A 17,174-nucleotide genomic window follows, 5' to 3' on the forward strand; every position below is an offset into this window, starting at 1 on the left:
AACTAAAACGTACTATTAAAACCGTCACCAAAGATAAAGAGAAAGAAAAAAAAAAGTAATACTGTTGAGCAGTTTAGATCTCGAGATTTAGATGATTAATATTTAAATTAAATATTCTTTTGAAGTTTTGACTATTTATTCGAAGCATAAAGTGTCTTATAATAACTCAAAAAATTTTAATTAGTATTTAATCATTAAAATAATTATTTTAAACAATTTTTATAAAGAGTAAAATACTAAATTTGTCCCTTATATTTGGGTCTAATCCTATTTTGATCTCTAAAGTTTAAAGTGTCTTATTTAAATTCAAAAAATTTTACAATTATATTACACATACAAGCCTTTTTGTCTTACAAGTGATACAAATTGGGTAAAGCCCAACAAAAAGCACACTCATCTATAAGAGCGTGTTAACACACGCGCTACTCAACAAATTTCATAGCGCGCTTCGCATTTTTCTTCTTCCTCCTTTTCTTCCTTCTTCTTCTCCTTCTTCTTTGTGTTTCTCCTCTGTTTTCTTCACGTGTTTCATCTTCATCGTCGTTTTTATATTACTGATGTTGTTGCTGTATTTTTTTTCCTCATCCTCTTTCTATTGATTTTGCAACATTATGTATTTTTGTTCTTTTTTGTTTGATTTTTTCTCCCAAGAAGAATTATAAGAAAACGAAATAAGAAGATAATGAAGAAGAAGAAGTAGTAGAAGATGAGGAGGAGGAAGAGGAAGGGTTTTGAATTATGCAGAACTTATCAGAATAAAAATATACCCAAAATTCTTAAAAATACACTCAAATATCTTCGTGTTACACCCAAATTTGTTACAAATACAGAAAAATATTTTCTCTAATGCTACATTTTTTTTCTTCTTTTTTTCCCTATTTCTTTCTTTCTTTTAGTTAAATGAATGTAAGTTCATCCTCTTCCAAGTAATTTTACAGCATTATATATTTCTTCTTTTTCTTTGTTTGATTTTTTTTATTTTTATTCTTGTTAAGAGAGTAAAACAAGAAGAAACTTGAGAAAGTAAAACCAGAAGGAAAAGATGAATAAAAGAAAAATCTTTTAGTTAAATGAATATAAGTTCATCTTCTTCCAAGTAATTTTACAGCATTATGTGTTTCTTCTTCTTCTTTGTTTGATTTTTTTATTTTTATTCTTGTTAAAAGAGTAAAACAAGAAGAAATTTGAGAAGGTAAAACAAAAAAAAAAGATGAATAAAAGTAAAAAGAAGAAGATGATGATGAAAAAAAAAGAAGAAGCAGCAGAAGATGAGGAGGAGAAAGAGGAAGAGTTTTGAATTATGCAAAATTTATCAGAATAAAAATACACCCAAATATCTTCGTGATACACCCAAATATCTTCGTGTTACACCCAAATTTGATGCAAATACAGAAAAATATTTCCTCTAATGCTGCATTTTTTTCTTCTTCTTTTTTTCCTTATTTCTTTCTTTCTTTTAGTTAAATAAATGAAGTTCATCATCTTCCAAGTAATTTTGCAGTATTATGTATTTTTTTCTTTTTCTTTGTTTGATTTTTTTTATTTTTATTCTTTTTAAGAGAGTAAACAAGAAAAAACTTGAGAAGGTAAAACAAAAAGAAAAAGATGAATAAAAGAAAAAAGAAGAAGAAGATGGTGATGATGATGAAAAAAAAAGAAGCAGCAGAAGATAAGGAGGAGGAAGAGGAAAAGTTTTGAATTATGCAGAACTTATCAGAATAAAAAAACACCCAAAATTCTTTAAAATACACCCAAATATTTTCGTTTTACATCCAAATTTACTGCAAATATAGAAAAATGTTTCCTCTAATGCTACATTTTTTTTTCTTCTGAATTGAATCACACCTCAGCCACTTGATTGGATTCAAAACAATAAAAAAAAGAGAAGACTTGTATGAGAAAAATGCTTGTATGTGGAGAACAAACTGCTCATCAACACCATAGAGGGGCTGCAAAATACACCTAAAATACACCATATTAAAACAAGCATAAACTATAGAATGCAAATACAACTATAAAACCATCATAAAAAATAACAAAAATCAGATTCATGAATCATCGTTAAGTAGAAAATAAAACAATTTAACTAAAAGAATAAGACAATTCACTCTTAGCGAGATGAAAAGTCATAAACTGTAAATACACCCAAACTTTCCTAAAATATACCCAAATATTCCTGATTTATACCCAAACATCTGATATAAAATGCAGAAAATTTATCAGAACTAGTACATTAGATTCAATTCAAACAAGGAATAATGAACAGCAAATTTCACAGGCAAGATTCACGCATTATTCAGCTACACAATCATAAACTACTAAATGGATTCAAATTCAGATTCAATTATTAACTGGAATTAAACCACACCTCAGGAACTTCATTGGATTTAAATTCAAAATTCACATTGCTCTAGTTCAATTGACAATCTGAATTTGAATAATCCATTATCTTCAAAACGGTTTCAGAGCTTGATTTCAGAAATAATGAAAAACGAGAAAAACGAAGAAAGAGAACAGAGAGAGAAACTTACATAAACGGTGAAGGAGAAGGCAGAGAGAAACGCACGAAAGAAATCGAAGAGAGAAGGCAAAGAAAACGTAGAAGAAATTCGAAAAAGGAAACGAAATCCTTTCGAAGAAGGAAGTTATATATTCGCGCATTGATTGATTGAAAAATCTGTTAAGGAGACGTGTGAAACATAAGTGCCATAAGAGGCGCGTTTTAGGGATAAGGGATATTGAAAACTTGTAAGATTTGTATAGTGAAAAGGCTTGTATGTGGAGATTAGTTGAAAGTTTTATTTAGTTTCAATGTAGTTTTGCTGTGAAGTCAATATTAAATAATTAATGAAATTCAGTTTTTAGATATAGAAAACTTATATAACCAAACTCTTTGGTTGCTAAGGGGAGTTCCTCGCGGTAGAGGTAACGATGGCTTTGTCCTCGTTATCACTGGCGAACTTTCTTGCGAAAAGTAAGTTCTGTTCTCCATGTGCTTGAACCAAGGCTAGTAGCTCGCGATGATGCATCCGCTGCTGATTTTGTGCCTCTCGAGTTTGTACATCTTCTTTAGGGAAGGACATAAGGTTTGGTGGAATGGTGACGTTAATTATTTAACATTGACTTTATGACAGAATTACATTGAAGTTAAATGAAACTCTTTTGATTCAAATAGGACACTTTAAACATTAAAAACAAAAACAGAATTAGACTCAAACATTAGAAACTAATTTAATATTTTACCCTTTTATAATGACTTGATAATATATTAAGAGTCATTTAGACTAATGACAGAGATCATTTAAACCAATTGCTTAAAGATAATTAGAGATTAATTAAAAATTTTTAAATTGTAAACATATTTTATTCTTTGGATAAATAGTTAGATATCGATAACGATATTTACTTTATTATTTACTTATTGTCAAACTTTTGATAAATAAATAAATAATAAATTTAGATATAGCAAAATTCAACCCGTCCTGTACGGGGCAAAGAAGTAAGGAAATGAGAGAAAAAATTGTACAAAACTTTGTAGGCAGCACCACGCCGTTGCATCAGTTGCAGTGTTTTGCGTGTATTGTATTGACTATGCAGATAAAAAAAAATGTGTTAAGTTACTAGTTACTAGTTAGAAAAGGAAAGAAAAGAATTGTTGGAGTGTCACTTTCCTACATATACTCTCTACTTAGTTACCACCACTCTCTCTCTCCTCCCATTCAATTATTTATTTTTAATTTTTTGTTTATTTATATTAATTAATATATATTATTATGAACCACCACCACACATCTTTCTTCTCTCTCTTCATTCCCCTTATTATTAGTCCTTATTGGAAGGATGTCTGTTTTGTGAACCTCATCATAAAAAAAAAGGGCCTTAGCTTAGCTTGTTGTTTCTTTTTATTCCATTAATAATACTTAGCCTTTAAATTTGTTTTCTAATACTTAGATATATGTATTTTGTTGATATCCCCCACTTATAATAATTAATATTCCATTATTATTCTCTATATATGTAGCTTTTGTGTTTGTTCGTTCTTTCTTTCTTTCTCTTATATATATACCCTCCTCAATAATCACAGTAACAGTAGAGAGAATAATATATAAACACCATCCACTAGCAGCACCAGCACCAGCAGCAGCAGATCGAAAGAATTGAATTGAATTGTTGTTTATTGTCCCTTAAATAAATTGATATATAGATATAAAAGCAGTATAGTGAGTGAGGAAAAGAAAGAAAGAATGGGTGAGAATGTGATTCCTGATCTATCACTGCAGATAAGCCTGCCAAAGAGTGCTCCACCATCAATATGCAATAATGAAGAAGAAGGAGATTGTGGAGGGTTTGATATATGGAGAAGTAGCACTACTACTAGTGATGGTGCTGAAAAATCACACAGTGATGGTTCCATTTCAATCCCTACTTTTCTTCATCATCATAAGAACATGGAGACACAACTCTCTTTAGCAGCACCTACAACCCCAACCCCTTCTGAAGCTGAAAGCCCTTGGAACAAATCATCATCATCAGAGCAAGTAGTAATTAGGCCTATCAATGGAATCCCTCTTTACAACAACAACAACAACAACACCAACACTCCTTCTTCGCCACTTTCAAGGTTTAATAATGCTATAACTATGGAGAGTCTAAGAACCCTTAATCACCATCACTTATTTGGGGTTATTGGGGGTGCTAACAACAACACTGACTTCACAAACGGGTTTGTGATGAGGTCTAGAATGTTCCCATCATCAACAACAACAACAAGGATGATGATTCATAGCAGCAAGAGGAACATGAGGGCTCCAAGAATGCGCTGGACTACCTCCCTCCATGCCCGATTTGTTCATGCTGTTCAACTCCTTGGCGGCCATGAAAGTATGTTACTCTCAAACCCCTCTTTAATTTCTCCTTCCATCAAACCCTTACTTACTTGATTAATAATTACTTACCTTCTCGATTCAATAATAGGAGCTACTCCAAAGTCAGTTCTGGAACTCATGGATGTCAAAGATCTAACACTCGCTCATGTCAAGAGTCACTTACAGGTACATACATCTTTATTAATATTAATTATTCTTTTTTCTCTACTTTTTCTCATACTAACACTTATCAAAAGAAGGTGTCTAATGTGTGGTGGCAGTGGAAACAGCTAATTTGATTGGTCTAGTAGCTAGTTCGCAAATTTATTTAAATAAGTGTCGAATTCTATTTTATACATGTAATAATTCATTAATCAATATGAAATTTAAAAAAAAAAAACTTCAAACCATAACATATTAGTCTTTAACCTATTAATTTGGGAATACCGGAAAAAGGGGCAGAGACTTCTAAGTATGCGGCACAAGAGCCGAGACATGCAGCAAATGAATGAAAGGGATGAACAGTTGAATCTCTTGTTTGAATTAGGGAACAGGACAAGTTCTACTTTTTTATCAAAGAGAAAAAAAAGAAACATAAAAAGTAGCCATCATTTCTCAATAATACAACCCAATTATATTACTTACCTGCTATGCACTATGCTTGCTTTCTTGTTACTTGTTAGTTGTTACTACTACTACTATTATTATTATTAAAAGATAAAATCAAACAAATTCCCAGAAAAATAAATAAATAATCCCAGAAACGAACTTATTTATTTACTTTTAATCTTTTTTAAATACTCATTGATATTATTGTTTATTGTTTCATTCCCCCCTATGTGTACTAATCTTTTTTGTCTTATTTTGGCTTCTGCAGATGTATAGAACTGTTAAGAATACTGACAAGCCAGCAGCTTCCTCAGGTAAAAAAAAAAAATTTAAAAAGTTTCATAATTTTATTATCATCATAACCTAATAAGCTAATAACACAACAATATATAATTAATTGAGTCCTTGATCTCCGGTCCAAATTTGAGTTTCTTCATTGCACTTTATTTAATTCATCTGAAGAAGATTCCCTAGCTCACTACTTTATGACTCGGACCCTATTCATTCATATTCATTTCAACCATTAAATAAAATAAATAATAATGTTCTGTCTTTAAAAGTTTATGCTAACAATGCAAGTATAGTAGTATTCCTCAATGTTTGTTTCAATGATTTCTGTAGTAATACTAAATATGGTGTTATATATGAAGCATCAGATGGAGATGAAGATTTCATGTCCCTAGCATCACCCATTAGTCAAAATAAGAACTTTTTACCAAATCAAAGAGGGCCCCCAAATAATAATAATGCATCTCTAGATCAAGATTTGGGATACAACACCACTACTGCTACTACTTGCAGCAATAAAAATCTATGGGGTAATTCTTCTTCCAGGTAATTAATTAATTAATTGATGTGATTCATTTCTTTCAATATTATTGTTGCATTGGTGTCAGTGTCGGTTATTATATCTTACAATATCTGCATGCTACATGGTATTGGATCCACTAGCTATATATGCCCCATATATGTATAATAATGCTATATTATAATAATTGATGCATGCATGGTGGAATTTAATAATTAAGTAGGGGAAAATCAGAACCCCAATTTCACCCTTTTTCTGAAGGAAAAAAAATTAAAAAAAAAAAAGTACTAGTTTTTCTCTGACAACTTTTGCTTTTCCTTTCTTTTCTCCACTTCTTCGCTGCTTTATTTCTGATGATAAAAATGGCCATGCATCATTTCGGATGATACTTCTTTTTGGTACACATTTTCAGCTTCTTTAAATGTGGTAGAAAGTGAAGGTTTTCTGAAACTAGATATATTTTTTATTCTTGTGATATAGTTGCAATTAAATATACAACTTTTGACAATCTATGTATATATATATTAGTACTTTCTTCAGATTAACATTCTACTTTTAGATGAATAATGTTCCATTTTCATGTTGATTTCTTTGTTTTTAACCTTTTTTGGCCACTTATAATTGTAAGTCTTAAATGGACTGGCTTGCCTTGAGTTTTGTTCAATAACTAACATTCTTAAAAGTATTCAATTTAAGGGCTTTCAAATCCATTTTTGATGTAATGTCACACTTTCGGTATTCTAGCTTTATCATGGGATTAATGCTCTTGGTACAAGTTTCTAACTCAAAGATTTATGTGGGTCAACTAATAGGACAAAATGGGGTACACACACCTTGGGTTGCAAAATCCAACTATGATTAACAATAACCATAAGAACAACATTTCTACATAGGAAAGGAAAAGCCAGCAAAGACAATTTCTAGTGGAAATTGAAGTTGCAAATAATGCACAGTGCTGCAAAAATTAGATGACCATTATATTATGAAAAAGTTTAGAGACTAACTACAGTATAAATTAATTAAATCAATTTTTTTAAATTTAAAAAATTAAAATAATAAAAGATTTTTTTTTATAATAAACTTATTTTTAACTAGTTAATTGAAGTTGGCTTCCTCTTGGACCTTAGTTTTCTAACATAGGGTAATATATATGTGACAAAATAATAATGTCCACTAAAACATGCATATGTACCTTGTCAGATTATGTTACAAGCTATCCCATTTTTGGAAATAATAATTTGACAACCAAACTAATTAACCTTATTAATATATATACTCATTGATATGTATTATGTATGTTAATTAGATAACTTGTTTTTATATTTGATTGGTAATTTGCACAAATAGTATATAATAATTTTAGTTTAAAATGCTGATAATTTTTTAAAATAAATTATATCTTTTATTTAAATAGAAAAATCAAGAATAAAAGATAAAGTTAGAAAAGAAAATAACTTGCATCATAGTAATTGTCTAAAAAACGTTGTTCATACTTAATATAAATAATGTTATGCCATTTTGCTTATTGAAGACATAAAACTGTATACATGGGTGACTGTGAAATCATATAATATTTGATAAAACAAGATATGATGACAATATAATTACTACACTTTTTAGGTTGCTCTATCTTGTAAATCCTAGCCTAGCTACAACTAACATACTAGTAATAATGCTAGTCCATAATAATTGAGTTGGATGGACTCAGATCAGCTTTGACTAAGTGGGGAAATTTCTTCGGTTCTCTAAATTTGTACTGCCTAAAACGTTCTTTCAAAGTCAGAAGACAGGTAGTAACCTTGAATGTAGTGTTTTTGTTTGGTACACAATTTATTTATTCAAACAAGACTATCACTTACTACAGATTTAAATTCACTTACCTCAATGGGGAGAGGCCTTTTTTATTATATATAATACTTTTTTTTATAGAAATATAGAAATTACCAAGACCCAACAATACAAATGCAAGATATATATTGTGGAAAAATATAGATGTTTTAAAATGTAGCACCATAATTAATTAGACTGTTGGTTTTTTTACAATGTAACTCAATATATAGTATATTTTTTGACCTTGACAAATAAAAAAAAATGGTTGTATTTTTAATTTATAGATAACAGAATTAAAGGTCCGTAATTCGTTACGTTTTTTTCTTAAATTAAAAACTTTAATTGACTCTCTCTCATGTATTCTTTGTAGTTAAAATGATATTATTATTATTATTATCTATTCAATTATTTTGGTTTTGTTTACAAGAGACAGGTGAATAAGAAAAAAAAAATGTACGCGCATATATATATATATATATATATATATATATATATAGTAATTACAATAATTATAATATTTTAAAAAGTGTTGTTAAAATTAAAATAATATTTTTTAATATATCTATATTATAATAGTTAAAAATATTTATATAATTACCATAGTCATAATAAATATAGTCATATTATAATTTAATATATATATATATATATAACTTATTTAATATATATATTAAAAAATTTTAAAATTATTTACCTTAATTTCCTGAATAGATATGTTATAAACAATGACAGATCTAAAAAAAAATTAACAGTAAAGACAAATTATATTTAATATGACAAGAAAATAATTTTTATAATAATTTAATCTAATGAAATCAAATTTACTAATATAATTATTATATACTATTGAAAGGAATTTTAAATTCTAGTGAAAATACTTGCTCCCATATATGAATTCGTCTGCGCTTATAAGTACTTAGTAAAAAAAATCCACAAGTAAATAAATAAATAAAATATATACAAAAACCTTAATAATAATAAAAATGTTAGCTAGAATAACAAGAAAACAAAGGACATAATTATTTTGTTAACAATGCATTCATTTTAGCCGCATTACAACTCTTCTGATTAAGCCAAAAATTCAAAAGATTATGAAATGAAATTTCCTAAAATTTTTAGACAACCTAAGTTGATTATTTATATGTAATATATATGTATATTGAAAGAAAAGCATGGTATATATGGTAGGTAGAAATGGTAGCTCCTCACAGTTTCTTCTCTTCATGAGACAAGCATATAGCTAAAGCTAAAGTGAGATCATCTTTTGTTTCACTTATATTCCAAAGGTTCTTTATTTTGTTTTTCTTTGAAGTTTGTTGTTTTAAACCATTAAGATAGCTTTAATTAATAGGACAATATAAGAATGAAAAGTAATAGGACAATATAAGAATGAAAATCTTTGAACATCTAATCGGAATTGATCATGATTCATGAGTCTCTTAAATTACATAAGAAGTTACTGATTCTACTTTTAGCATAGGTCAAGTGGTTGAGATATAGATAGGTTGATTAAAAAATAAAGGGTTCCAAATCATGGTAACAACTCTGATATAGAAGAAAAAAAACCACAAAAAAAAAGAAGAAAAAGAAAGAGTTTACTTCTCATCGATCTATCTTTGTACTAATTAACCTTGGTCTTGGATCCATCTTACTCTAATAAGTAGTGTTTGAAGCTGTTTTATAGAAAACAAAATACAGAAATAATGAATATATAACTTTATTTAAATACAGAACATTAAGACAAAAAACTTCACAATTTTATCTTTGTTCTTGCTGTTTGATCATTGTTTTTCTATTGTTATGATAGAGAATTTTGAATTTTCAAATATCATCATGAAATTGAGTTTTATGTACTTACTTTTTTCTTTATACATGAAATTAATAGGCAACTTATTCAGTACAATATAAATTGCACATCTAAGCAAATAATAGAATAACGATGTTAAGTGTATACTATAAAATAGTTATTATATCAATTATTTAAATAAAATATATTAAAATATAAAATATATATTAAAAATAAATTAAATAATATATTTATACATAAATATATAGTGATTATTTGTTCTGTGGACATAATTTTTTTTATAATCAGATGATTTATATGATTTTTTTTACTCCTCCTTATAAGAAAATGCTATTTTAATAACTCTATCTAACAACTATTTAAACAACTTTTTAAAATATGCTTCTTTCCTCATGTTTGTTTAAGTAGTTGTCAGAGTTTTTTATGAAGCATTTCCCTTCTTATAAGGAGAGTCAGAATCATGATCAAGCCAATTGAGCATTATGTCTGCCGGATTCTTGGTTTTCCACCCTACTCTATATATAGTGATTTATTTATATGTTACTCCCTAGGGTGCATTTCCAAATTATAAAAAAAAAAAAAAACCCCTTAATATCCTTATTATGCTTCCCTAATTACATAAAGATTAGGTAGCTAGCTTCGAATATATACACACACATAAGCAAAAGCTTTTCAAGAAAAATTAGTGAAGGAATAATAGGCAAATGAAATGAAACCAGTCATTATTGTGAAATGTGATCAGAAGAGTGATTCTTGATGCTTCAATTTCAGATAATGAAAATTTTAAACTTATTTAAAAGTTAATTGTACATATGTGAAAATGATTCATAATATTATTGTAACCCGGAAAAAAATATCGTATAAATTCAGAGAAACTATATATTACGATATTATATTTTTCAAAGGTTTAAATTTATAAAAAATATATATATAAATAATTATATCATTAACATTATACTTCTTTAAGTAGGAATTTTTTTTAAATTTGTTTAAATTTTTTATATTAACTTTTTTTCTTTTAATTTATTTTATACTAATTTTTTTTCTTTTACAATAAACACTAAACTTTTCGGTCATAAAAATTTTAATACAATGTCATGAAATTATTTTGATATATCTTTAGCCAGTAATTTGTCCACAATAAATATATATAACAAAGATTACATGGTTCATAATAATCACTACTGTTCTGCATGTAGAAGAACAATAATTTATAATTGAAGATATTGCAAGTGAAAAACAACTAATAACATTAATTAGCAGGTACACATAGTGGAAATTAAAAATTTTATTAAGTTAAATTCAAATATATATAATAAATATAAATAATATATCATAACTACTCTCTTAATAAATAATAAATATAAATAATATATTTATCTAATTAATATTGACCAATTGTTAATGTTCTATATGTATATAGGTGTGGACAGATAGTTGATCCACTCAGGGGGTGCCAGGATTTTGGCCTGAAACTATGTTCCCTGTAATTTATTACAAAACTAACATATTAATGATATATAAACTTCAATATGAAAACTCAGATGTAGTTAAATTCATGTGAAGTTGATAGATAAGAGTTGTTAAATGAGTTGATGAATTTGACTAAATTATCATCTAACGACTTTCAGTTATCAACTTTACATAAAATTGACTACACTTAAATTTTCACCAAACTTTAAACCTAAACATTATAGTACTGTAAGTAGTAGTTGGCATTGGGATAGGAACCCTTGATTGTTTATTCAGAATTGTGCACTGGATGGATTGATTTTTGTCTAACATGTATTTTTTTTTTAATTAAAATAAAACGAAATTAAGAGTTAAGAATCGATAAATGCTTTCCTGTACCAAAAAAAAGTCAAATAAAATAAAGACTTTTTATTAACGGGATTTAGTTAATTCCTTGCTGTTGTATTCCTTTATATGACACCCTCCTTATTGGAAAAACCCCATGATTAGTTACCAATCATGTTAAACAAACAAGCTAAGGTACTTAACGTAAAGTATTTGATAAAAAAGAATGTGTTCATGAAGTATAAAAAGGACGACTAAGGAATACAAGGTAAAGTTTTTTAACGAATATATATGTCCTTACATATTCCAAAAGAATTATATATATATATTCCAACGTAGAACTTTTAAGCATTTAATTAGACAAAGGCTAGGGGTTTATTAACAGCTAATTAAATGAAATTAAAAGATAATGAAGAAGGTATATATATATGATGAATGAAACAGAAGAGAAAAAAGTACAATTAAGTCTCTACCACAACCTGGGAATTGCATTGTGTGTATCATGTTATATATATATATATATACTTAATGACTTGATAATTCACCTGTTTTAGCACTTCCTTTCCAGTGTTTAACTTTGAACAACTAGACACTGGCCTAATATAGAGGAAATTACATTGAATATTCTGATGTTATATATTTGGGGATATTATTATACGTCATATCTTGTTATTTATGAAGATATATACATTTTTTTATGTTTGTGATAATTAATACTCAAGATTCCTATAATTTAAAAATATAATGTGACATTATATTTTTTTAAAGGGGTCAATATAATTAAGCCTGACAAATACACAAAAAATTATATAATATCGACTAATAATTTGCTGTTCAATTATTTGTATATATGATTAGTTACTGATCTAATTGATATATATGAATAGCAAAATTAAATGATTTATTTAACTACTTCATTCATTTACATGTTTTTGTCCCTTTAAATCATGAATGGCAGTAGAGAAGCATGGATACAAGCCAACGAGCTTAGTCCAGAAACCCTATCATCTCAACACATTATTGGGAAGCTCTCCGAGGTGGGTTGTCACCTAATTTGTTGAAAAAATTAATGGAAATTAAACCATGTTCTAAATTTGATTATGACATTGATAATTGCATATTACTTTAAATTTGTGCAGGGAAGCAACCATATACAATCAAGAAGCTTCAAGGATCAAAATAATTTAGATTGTCAGAATAATCCAAGCTTGGAATTCACCTTAGGGAGATGATCATATTCACAATGCAACAGAACGAAGAACATGTCTAGTTAATTTTAGTTTGGTATACATCATGATTCATGGATTGCTTCTAAAGAATATATACAGATTAATGCACAGCTATATATATATATAAAATTAGGTACTATATATATATAATTAATTAATATAAAAATAGTTAGTATGCTTTTCTCAAGGCGAATATGTCAGTTTCCACAAATCTAAAGCAACTATATGTATATTCTTTTTGAGCTAAAAAGCTTATTTAGGTGGTGTTAGTCATTACATATAAATCTTATAGACTTAAAAAGTAAAAGCTAATGAATTGAAGAAAAGAAAGGAAGAAGAATCAGATGTATTATAAGGCTTTTTTTAATGTCTTTTTTCTTTCCCTCTCCTTTTTTCTAGGTTCCTAAGGATATTTTTGTCCATATATTACTTTATTTTGTGGCTCATGCTGTGATTAGTGTGTGAAAGCTTTGATAGTAGTTGTTATCTGTCTATCACTAATATGCATCAAAAGTTAATTAAAAAGCAGTGATGGGTGTGAAAGATTTGGAGAATATATTATTAAGATTTCATTCATATGAAAAAAATCCAACTTTTTTGTAAAATTATTCATGCAAAAAGCTTTGATTGATGTTGTGATTGTGGGTTGCATTATTATGCCCCACTTATTGGAACTAACCCTACTTTTGGTTGATATGATGCCTAATCCGATGACTTGAATGTAATAATGATATTCTTGATGGGCCAAAAAGAAAATAAATAAATAAACAAATCATCTCTTTGTAACAGCTGTAACCTTAAGTGAAGCATATTCAACTGCTATTTATGCATGGAAACCATACATTGGAAAAAGGTTTCTGTTATAGACTTAGGCCCGTTTGGAAACTCTAGAAGTAGTTTTTTTTAACTTTTGACTTATGAAAAGTAGTAGTATTAATATTTGGTGTAATTTTTAAAACCAAATTACAACTTTTTAAGAAGTTATTTTGGAGCTTATAGAGAAGTTAAAAAAAAATGACTTCTCTCATAATACTTCTACTTTTCATTACATTTTTATAAAATAAGCACTTTTAGAGTTAAAAATCCAAACACAAAATAACTTATTTATAAGTTACTTTTAACAGAGTCATTTATTGTTTAAGTTATTTTATTAAAAGGAGTTTAATTAAGTTAGTTACCCAAACTGAGCTACAGGGATAGATAGTAATGAGAATATAGAAGATTGGAAATGGAGACTCTACAATCCATTCTCATTTCTTATAATAATAGAAAGATGAAAAAATCTTTTGAGTGAATATTATATAGTCAATTTTACGGCTAACATTCAACGTAAATTTAGCAAAAGTTTATTTTTAGAAATAAAAACACCCGAAATTCAATTAAAAATATATTCAAAATTTAAATTTAGCGAAAGTTTATTTTTATTGAACTATATATTGAATTTATTTAGTAATTTATTATATATAGTATTGACTGAAATTTGGGGGTTATAATTGTTCTCTTATATTACTGTAAAAAATATTTGTTTTCATCTCCATTTTTCATCAGAAAATATTTTCTTTTTACTAATTAATTAGTAAGTATATATATTGATTAAATTAAACAATATATATTTTCATGGCAAGAATTTTCATTGAGTCGGGACTATATTCTTCATCTCCATTTTTAAATTCCTCACATAGAGATCTTTAAAATCTCTATTAATTCCCATCCCATATAATGATTTGTGTCTCATTTCCATCCATATCTTCAGGTATTTCTACAGATACTTATGCTTACATATCTGTATTATTATTCCTAAACGTAAATATGGTCTAATTAATTAATTAGCATATCCATTTATTTCATCCACCCAAATGACAAAAAAAAAAAAAAAAAAGAGGGCCTTTCTGATGATTATTACATTATTACATTATGACAAAAAAAAAAAGATTATTACATTATTCTTACATTGTTTAATGATGATAGTCGATGATACAAAGGCCTAATAATTGCCGATAAAACTGATGAATAAATAAGACAATGGCGATGATAGTTAGTTGTCCATGAAAGAAATGGGCATTTAAGAGAAAGCGTAAGAGGCTAAGAGCCAACTATGACATAAGCTAATTTGATTAATTTTTTTTAATCTTAATTTTAAAATATAAAAAATTAAAAAAATTATTTTTGTGCCTGTTCTATATTCGAGTTTGTACAATTCTAAGCTACAAACTATTTTTACACGCATTTTCATGTTCTCTTTTGCTCTTCCTCCTCCCGTCCGCAATACCTTTGACGTCGTATGCCTCCTCCTGCACCGTCGAGCCGCCGTTGTATCTCCGTTATGTCACCCTCGTCGCACGAATTGTCTCCCGCTCCGACCATTGCGGCTCCCTCTTTCGCGTCGGGCAGCCCAAACAACCACCGTAGTTTTCTCCTTGCATCGTGCAGCCCCGCTCTCTATCGCAGGGATGGTTCAAGTATATATACTTTTGTAAGGGTAAATATCCCATTATAATTTAAAATCTTTTTGAGTAGTACATGATAATAATATTTATTTGTCTCTATTAAATTATTAAATTTGACTCCACAATAATTTGTTATTCAACTTTTGCTACTTAATAGTCAATTTAAAAGTTTTATATTAGATATTCGTCGTAACGATCAATTCTCAAATTTAAATGAGATTATTGTTATTTCTTAAAAATTAACTCGAAAGAGTACTATTTATCTTTTTTTTAAAATTAACTTTAATTTTTTCATAGCAACTACATTAATTGAAAAGACTTTTCTAATTATGAATATCAATAAGAGTCAACTACTTCTAATTATATTAGGAAGTAAATTTCAAATAATTATTTGATGATATATATAGAAAGAGAAAAAGTTTGATTATACTATTAAAAAAAAGATTACTTAATTTTTTTAAATATAAAATCTAAAGAAATAAAATTTTAAATTATTATTTTAGTACGTATTTTAATTTGTAAATTAGATATTTTAAAGACTAATGGTATTTTACAATAACAAAATATAATCATAACAACAATCATGTTACATGCACATATTAAAAAATAACTATCCATACAAAATACATATTAAAATATAAAATACACATTAAAAATGAGTTAAACAATGCATATATTTATATACAAATACATAATGATTAATAGATTATTTGACAGCTAATTTTTTATATACACAAAATATTTTTATTATAAAATTTATTGTCATATTATATAAACTTTGTCTCTACTATCAGAATTTTCTAAATCCGTCACTAATCCATCGCAACGTGCAGAGCACTCCCTCTTTCGCTGCTCCGTCGCGACATGTAGAGCCCTTCGATCCCTCCTTCGCTTCTTCTTTTGTTTGAATGTTTTTTCTCATAAGTTTTGGATGTCTTTTTTTATATTTTGAATATTTTTATTTTAAATTTTGGATGCTTTTTTAATAACTTTAGATGTTACTTAGTTTTCGGATGTTTCTTTTTCAATTTTTTAGATGTTTTATTTTATTATATTTTAAAATTTTTAAAATAATTTTGAATATATTGTTTTTGTTACGTTTTGAATGTTTTTTTTTTTTACTTTTTAGATGTTTAATTTTGTTAAAAAATTTTAAAATCTTTTAGAATTTTTAAAATAAATTTTAGAATTTTTAAAATGGTTTTATAATAAATTTGGATGTTTGTTATTATTTAGTTTTAGAATTTTTTTATTGAATTTTGAATGTTTCTCATGATAATTTGAATTAATGCTCTCTAATTTTTTTTTAAAAGGTTTTAGATATCTCATTTCTTAATTTGTTAGGTCTTATTATGTTTCAGATATTTCTTTTTCTTCTCTTTGAATTTAGATGAATTTTTATTGGTTTTGCATGCTTCTTTTTCTTAAATTTTGGATGTTTTTTTCTTATATTTTAGATATTTCTTTAATTTGGGTTTTGAATGTTTCTTAGTTTTTAGAATATTAGTTTTTAGAATATTTGAAATGATTTTGAATATCTCTTTTTTATTAGGTTTTGGATGTTTCTTTTTGTTATGTTTTGGATTTTTTTATTAGAAATTTTGAAAATAATTTTAACATTTTAAAAATAAATTTTAAAATTTTTAAGATGATTTTGAATTTTTTAAATTATTTTTAAATTTTTAAGATAATTTTAGAAATAATTATGGAATTTTTAAATGAATTTTAGAATTTCTAAAATAATTTTGAATGTTTAAAATAAATTTTAAAAATTTGAAATGA

The 17,174-nt window shown here is 27.0% G+C and overlaps 1 protein-coding gene across 3 annotated transcripts; it reads left to right on the forward strand.

Annotated features, from left to right (window-relative positions):
- Positions 1 to 3,849: 3,849 nt before the first annotated feature.
- Positions 3,850 to 13,055, forward strand: LOC107644092 (transcription repressor KAN1-like). Of its 3 annotated transcripts, none has more exons than XM_016347884.3 (6): positions 3,850 to 4,881; positions 4,975 to 5,051; positions 5,743 to 5,788; positions 6,125 to 6,308; positions 12,675 to 12,753; positions 12,856 to 13,055. In XM_016347884.3, exons 1-6 carry the CDS (start codon positions 4,245 to 4,247, stop codon positions 12,946 to 12,948), a joined length of 1,116 nt encoding a protein of 371 aa, XP_016203370.1. In that variant the 5' UTR covers positions 3,850 to 4,244; the 3' UTR covers positions 12,949 to 13,055. The 3 variants fall into 3 exon arrangements, with proteins under 3 accessions (XP_016203370.1, XP_016203372.1, XP_016203371.1); XM_016347886.3 differs by having other exon boundaries at positions 6,125 to 6,292; XM_016347885.3 differs by having other exon boundaries at positions 6,131 to 6,308.
- Positions 13,056 to 17,174: the final 4,119 nt, after the last annotated feature.

Source organism: Arachis ipaensis, chromosome B5, assembly GCF_059453495.1.
Source record: "Arachis ipaensis isolate K30076 ecotype BB chromosome B5, ASM5945349v1, whole genome shotgun sequence".
Classification (NCBI taxonomy): domain Eukaryota; kingdom Viridiplantae; phylum Streptophyta; class Magnoliopsida; order Fabales; family Fabaceae; genus Arachis; species Arachis ipaensis.

Excerpts from the sequence above, each read along its gene's own strand:
- LOC107644092 (XM_016347884.3), top strand. The coding sequence starts at position 4,245 with ATGGGTGAGAATGTGATTCCTGATCTATCACTGCAGATAAGCCTGCCA. Across the intron at positions 5,052-5,742 it reads ATGTCAAGAGTCACTTACAG|ATGTATAGAACTGTTAAGAA; the intron begins GTACATACATCT and ends TGGCTTCTGCAG. Across the intron at positions 6,309-12,674 it reads TGGGGTAATTCTTCTTCCAG|TAGAGAAGCATGGATACAAG; the intron begins GTAATTAATTAA and ends CATGAATGGCAG.